General features: G+C 49.3%; 1 protein-coding gene across 1 annotated transcript; it reads right to left on the reverse strand.

The window, feature by feature from the left end:
* Positions 1–2,432: 2,432 nt before the first annotated feature.
* LOC125529863 (disease resistance protein RGA2-like) lies at positions 2,433–4,827 on the reverse strand (the record flags this gene model as incomplete). Its single annotated transcript, XM_048694291.1, is given in 3 exon segments — positions 2,433–3,551; positions 3,929–4,262; positions 4,347–4,827. Coding segments are annotated over 2 exon segments (1,410 nt in total), but the record flags the coding sequence as incomplete, so codon positions are not given.
* Positions 4,828–7,226: the final 2,399 nt, after the last annotated feature.

Consider the following 7,226-nt stretch of genomic DNA (forward strand, 5'->3'; position numbering starts at 1 on the left):
GGAAGTGAATTTCGGGGGGGGGGGGGGGGGGTCGGGAAAGCTAGAGTGATCCCAAACCATGGATGTTCCTGTTGCATCCACGAGTACATGCTCTTTCGGCCCGTCTTCTCCTCCTCTTCAACCCCAACACTAGGCTTTCACCTTACCTGATTGCATGTACCTCTCACGCAGGGATCTTGGTGAGCTCTTGACGGCGGCACCTAGCGGCCGTCTCCGCGGTGGTGACAGAGCGGTCAAGGGCCCACATGGCGGCGAGGTCACTACTAGAAAATACCTTATATATAGATGCTTAGTAGTAGCAAGGGGTATATGGGCCGCGCTGCTGCTAATTAGTAGTAGCGAGGGGTATAAATCCCGCGCTACTACTAAGTTGATAGTAGTAGCGCGGACTATAAACCAACGCTGCTACTAAGTGGTCTCCACCGTGGCCCCCGGAACATGCCATAGTAGTAGCGAGGGTTATAAACCCGCGCTACTACTAAGTTGATAGTAATAGCGCGGGCTATAAACCCACACTACTACTATGTGGTCTCCACCATGCCCCCCGGAACATGCTATAGTAGTAGCGAGGGTTATAAACCCGCGCTACTACTAAGTACAGGGTTTTCTACAGCCCTGAGATCCCCATCTCCTCCAAATCCCCCCTCTCTCTCATAAGCTCTCCCATGGCACTCCTGCCCATGCGCGCCTGCTCCATGGCGGGCAACGAGGCCGCCGCCTCGCGCCGCTCGCGTCCAGGAGCTCGTCGGTCTCCCCCCTCACCTCCATGCCACCACACCGGAGCACCTCACCACCAGCGACTAGCCCCGGTGCTCCCTCCGTCTCCTTCCTCTCTCCCTTATTTCTCTTTCTCCCTCTCCCCTCTGGTTTGACTCGTCCTCCCATGTCCATCCCCGTGCAGGTCTTCGCCATGGATGACGAGGAGCTCTCTACCTTCGTCGTGAAGAGGAGCCCCACACCGCCGTCTTGCTCTTCCCTAGATTCGGCCCCTCTCCAGCAGCCGCCGCCGGATCTGGTCTGCCGCTGCTCGTCCGCACCATTGGCAACCCTTGCCGCCATTGACAGCACGCATGGGATCAAGATTTTTTTGTTTTTGAAATTAATAGTAGTACCGCGGATGGCACCCGCGCGCTACTACTACCACTTAGTTGTAGTGAGCTAGTAGTCGCACGGGAACCCGCACTACTACTAGCTATTTAACCCGCGCTACTAGTAGGCTTTTCCCTAGTAGTGGGTCCTGGTCATTGCGGACCCATTCTAGTGCCATGTCGGGCATTGCGCCAGTTGTACCGCGCCTGCTACCATACCATCCACTCCTCGGGGACGATGGCCCTCGAGCCCGAGGAACCGCCGACATCGCCGCCTCCGAGGTAGCAGAGCATGCGTCCCCACGCCTCCGTGATCGCGAGCGGCAGCTCCTTGACCGGGCGGCGAGCAATGGGGCGCCGCGGCGGGGACTGTAGCTCCTCCTTGACCCGCGCTGGCGATGATGGTGTTGGGCCCATCTGACGGAACAAGTGCTCCGTTGTTCTCCATCTGACAGACAAACTCTTTGTTCGTCAGAGCCGCCTTCACGAGGAGGCGCGGCCGCTGCTCCGGCTGCTGCTGTGACTTCTAGTCCTCCTCGTCAGCGCGAGAGATGACAATCTCCTCCTTGCTGGGGAGCCGACCGCCGTGGATGCCGAGACTACCGGAGAGCGAGGGTGGCGGCGCCAAGATCCGCGTGAAGATGAATTACCGCGGCCACCGCCTCCACCTGCCGGCGAAGAGAACCACGACTTCGGCATCGCCGCTGGAATTGGAGGGGCTTGGGGAGGAGAGGACGAAGTGGGGATGTGCATCGTCGGCGCATGGCTTAACTAGCCACGGGCAGGCCATGCGAAGGGCCGGTCAGCCCACTTCAATGCAGCGCAGCTGCCGGAGTTGGTTTGTTGGGACATTGTGTCCACATTGAAGTGGCGACGCCCGAGAGGTCGTGCCTGTCAATGCCGCCTTCACGTCTAGTCACGTCGCTCAGCATAAATGCTGGCTACTGCATGCTCTGGGACGGCATGAATGCGGCGCGGCAAGCGGCCCGTGCATTGGATGGAAAGCGCGTGGGAGGCAGGTGGGTGCTTCGGGTGGGCCAGGGCGGTCAAACGCGGACATGGTAGCGGTCCAGACGACCGCAAAGCCCCCCCCCCCCCACTTTCTCTCGGATTTGCGGGAAAAGTTACGTCTGAACCGGTCGGTGGACCGATACAGGGTATTGTTGGATGGCAAAACACGTCCGGACCACGTGGGCCGGACGGTTGCGGGCAGTTTGAGGGTCGGCATTGGAGATGCCCTAGTTTATTTCGCAACAAAGAAATCGACATCATATCCCAATCGTGCAATACATTGAATAAAGCAATATCACAATTAATAGTGAAGGTATGGATTAATCGACTCACCTTTGAATGTCGAAGAATTGACATCTCCAGAAGCTGCATAATGTAACTTTCACCGAGTTGCCAATTAGAGAATATACTAGATGGCTCCATGAATCCAAGAGCAATCCATTGATGGATTAACTTATATTTATTCATTTTGCGACCCTTTGGAAGGATTGCACAATAAGCAAAGCATAACTTTAAGTATGGAGGCATGAGGTTGTAGCTTAACAGCAAGGATCCAAGCACTTCATGTCCAGATGATGCATCTGTAGAAGTAGATAGATTCCAGATATGATTGGTTCTGACCGAATTCCATTCTCCATAAGACTTGGACTTCAAAATGTGTCCAAGTGATTGAGCAGCTAAAGCTACACCTTTGCACTTCTTTGCAATATCCTTTCCAATTGGCTCCAGCCGTTCTTTGTCATCTCTTGTTTCAAATTTACTTTTTTGCCTCATTATTTCCCAGCACATCTCATCTGACAATTGAGGTAAGTTGTAAGACTGAACAGTGGAGATCTCATTTGCAATGCCTTCATCACGTGTGGTAACTACAACCATCACCTTGCACCCCTTACCCTGCTTCAGCATAGACTTTAATTCTTCTAGTTGAGAAGGACGCTTCTCCCACAGGTCATCCAAAATGATCAGAGCATTCTTCTTCTCAGCAAGTAGCTCTTGCAGGCGAATGTTAATACTGTGCAGATCAAGTATCTGCTGGCTCTGTTGTCTCGATAGTTGTGATATTATAGTGTTGCCAATTTTTTTCAAGTCAAATATCTGGGAAACATAGATCCATACCCGAGAGTGTTTCTCAAACTCAGGATGATTGTAAACCGATCTTGCCAAGGTGGACTTTCCAATGCCTCCAAAGCCCCATATGGGAACAAAGGTGGTATGTTCACTGGTGCTCCCAGACAATCGAGCCAAGATTTCCAGTTTTTCCTCGGCCCTCCCGATGATTTCTGCTTCCACCATAGTCCCTGCATTTTCCCGGATATCAGGAAGTTGCTGCTCATTGGTGCAAGTTTCTGGCGTTAGACGATAGTTCTGATGGTCTTCTGTTATCTTCTGTAGACACTTTTGCATCTTTTTCATCTTGTCTGGCATACTGATCCTCTTCCTCATAGCTCCGAACTGCAAGAGGAATGACTTGATTCTTCAGTACAATTGAAGAAATGAAAAGGACATACACGCGGTGGCAATCTTGTGAGATGCTTTTGCAATTTAAATCAAGAAAAGCGCACATGGCACTGGTCTGGACTTCCATCACATACTAACAAGTATGGTCCTATCCGTATAGCAGAACAGGATATCTAAATATATTTAGATTCATTTAGATAGTTTACTTCACTATATGGATTCAGATTTTCAGGATGATGATTTTTTTTACATAATTTACTTGAGTACAAATAGAAATAGAAATAGATATATGCAGATTCACCAGTCATATCCTAGGAAAAAAAGAAGCAACAACGTTCGGATCCAGATTGATGGCAACCAAATGAACATACCAGGGACTGGGTGTCAGATTGGAAGTCGTCGAGCATGTCGGAGATGTCATACATGGCGGCCTTGAGCCGGTTCACCCACAGCAGCGCCGAGCTGTCGGTGATGGACCGCCTCTCGGCGTCGCTGAGCGCGGCCTCCACCGACTCCAGCGTCATCTGCATCTTCTGCAGGTCTCTTTTCAGGTTCTTGTGCAGCTTGATCTTGCCGCCGATGGCGGAGCCGATCTGTTTTATCACCACCTTGATGACACCCGAGGCAACCATGCCCCCGACGACGGCTGCCGCTGCCGCCATTGCTGTCCTTCCCCGGGCGGATCTTACGGGGATACAGATAACACTGACACAGAGGATATCGCAGAGGAAAGAGTCAGTGAGACAGAGGTCCCCGGAGAGAATCCAAGAGGGGAAGAAAGAGACTGACCTGTATCAAGTACCAACGCCGTCTGCAAGGGACCCCGTTGCCGCCGGTGACACAGCGTCTGTAAGCAAGGAGGTCACGACGCTTGCCGGGAAGAAGAGATAGGCACAATGGAGAAGGGGGGCAGATTCTTCTTTTTGTTCTCTGAATCGAGTGGTTGCAGACTCGCGGCCTAATAAGTGCCGACGGCGACGTCGACGGCGACGAGGTGTGGAGTGGATGTGGCCGAGTGTGAGCGCCAGCGGGGAAGAAAGATTCGCCGGAGTTGTCTCTTTCTTTGACCAGGGAGCACCCAAGTGCCTCTCTTCCCCGCGTGAACGCGGATCTGCGCCCGGGTTGGGGATTCAGTCCCGTAGTATAGTAGATTTGGAGACGGAGACGGAGGAAGCATCCTCGCCGGGAGTAGGGGCGCTGGCCGATGTGCTGCAGCGGCGACGGAGATCAGGGCCCCGTTGGGGACCAGGCTGATACTGTCACCTCTGCAGCGGAGGCAGAACCAAAGTCAAAGTTTTTTTACGAGGGAGGCGATAAGTCAAGGCGATGCAGCGTGGGAGTACTCGACGGCCCAGGAGAAGGAACAAGAGGTAGTGAGGCCCAGGAGAACTACTCGTAAAGGGGGGCAAACAGGAGTAGGGCGTTTTGGTGCCCAGTCTCATCTGTACCTGGTTAGAAAAAAAATTGTAAAAAATTCAAAACAAATTCTAAAAATTCTAAATCTTTTTTTCGGTAGAAAATTTGATGCGTGAGGCCTGCTCCGAATTTCAAGTCATTTGGACATTTGAGCATCTCTCAGTAAAAAAGACAAATCGGACTAAAACAGTACATGAACAGTAAACATTTTTACAGACTCCCAATTTGTCTTTTTTGTTGAGAGCTCCTCTGATGTACAAATGATTTGAAAATTGGAGTGGACCTCACGCATCAAATTTTCTACAACACAAAAAAAATTGGAATTTTTTCAATTTTCCTAGTATTTGTTTTGAATTTTTTTCGTCAGCGAGGGTGCAGATGAGCTTGGGTGCATAAATGGATTTTTGGCCAAACAGCAAGTATCCATCAACACGCTAAAAGAAAGTGGGATATTCTCGTTTTTTGAGAAGGGAATTGGGTTAATAAAAAAAGTGACTGATACATCACCGACATAAACCACAGGAGCCGGTAATTTTGCCACCCAAATGATGTGAGTTGACACCCTAAAACTCCAGAGCCACCGCGGTGCCATGACCAAACCGGTCGAGTAATTATCCAAGGCAACGGTTGGGGATGAACACTCCTCATCTTGTACTTTCAATCTCACCTTCTGCTTTCTTCCACATCTCACCCACTCCCTCTTCTTGTATGATTGTATCCCAAGTTGTACTCAGGTTGTGAATCTTTATTCCAAAACTATTAGTTGAAGGAGAAAACTATCATGTGTGTGCTTGATTTTTTTGTTGGGTATGTATGTGCTTCATTAGAGTGATCTATGTGTGTGTGCGCGCGCACTTGATTTAGGCTCGTAATAGTGTAAGTCAATATAAGAGGCATTTCGATCCGAGGCTATTATGTTTTGCTTGCAATTCCCTTGATTTACTGGTGTAACTTTGGCAAAGGGTGTGAAATTCCTCGTGAATTTAGCACAAAGCACTCTGCTAACTGAGTGCAGCGGATTCATAAGAAGTTAATCTACGACTGAATTCTTGAGGATGCCAGAGGAGGAGATGACCCTAAAGCAGATGTTCTCGCTTATGTTAGTGGTGGAGAAAAAGTGTGACTAAGAAGCGGTGGCCTCAAATAACAAATTTGACTCGATCCAGGCCTTGCAATGGGCACATGAAAGCTGAAGGTGGACAAATTTTTCGCGGATTTGATGACCGTTGTCATCGACTCGCAATGCCCAACCATTAGTATCTTCGGCCTCGCCAATGCTTCTCCACCATTGATGTCAGAACCCGGCAACTTTGGAGGAAACCACATCAGGCATTGATTAAAAAAATTAACTTGTTTTAAATAGGGAGGTTTCAGCTCAGGACTACATAGAGAGTTTTAGCTTGTTCATGCATCAATTGCTAGCTCGTAATCCTACCATTGATCTACACAATTTTACCACAAAATTTATCGATTGGTTGAGGGACGAAATTTGATATGTTATATTTGTAGAACACCCAAAAGCACTCGATTAAGCAAACCACGCGGTGGGGCCGCGAAAGGCAAACCTAGCACAGTAAGTTTTTCCCTCTCACTGGCACAGTAAAAACGATGAGGTGGAACACGCAAGGGTGCGCCCTTTGCGCGAGCATTAATGGGTTTAATTGCATGAAGAAGTGTTTGAGAGAATGGGGCACAATAAGAATAGAAGAACATATCATTCAAATTGGACAAGGCATTTTTCTAAAACATCTATCGCAACGTTCACCCCATGTTGTTTAGTGAAATGCGCAAATTCCGTCAAATGAAGATAGAATAACAATGGAGGTGATGCAAGCTCGCACTCCTAGTTGTATGATCAGTGCCCTGCGGAATTGTTGGAAGGTAAGGGGTCTGTGTTTTACATGTGGAGACAAAAAGGGGGCCACAACGCAAGTGTGGACAAACCCTGCAACTCCATGCCGTGAAATAATTGTTGCAGATGTTGCAAACTAATGTACTGGAATAAGTGAGCTCATCTTTTGATTTTTTAGAATAGAAGTAACCTCATCTAAAGAAGGGGAATTGTTGATAATCTCTGATCAAGCGTTGATGGGCCTTGATGGAAATTAATCTTCTCGGTTGCAAGGCAAGATAAAAAAGTATGATTTGATCATTCTGCTCGACTCGAGTAGTAACTCTAGTTTTGTAAGTGAAGACCTAGCTCACTTTTTCCGGCGTGTCGAGGTCGTCGACTTGCACATGCACGGTGTGTCA

Source organism: Triticum urartu, unplaced genomic scaffold, assembly GCF_003073215.2.
Source record: "Triticum urartu cultivar G1812 unplaced genomic scaffold, Tu2.1 TuUngrouped_contig_5914, whole genome shotgun sequence".
Taxonomy (NCBI): Eukaryota; Viridiplantae; Streptophyta; class Magnoliopsida; order Poales; family Poaceae; genus Triticum; species Triticum urartu.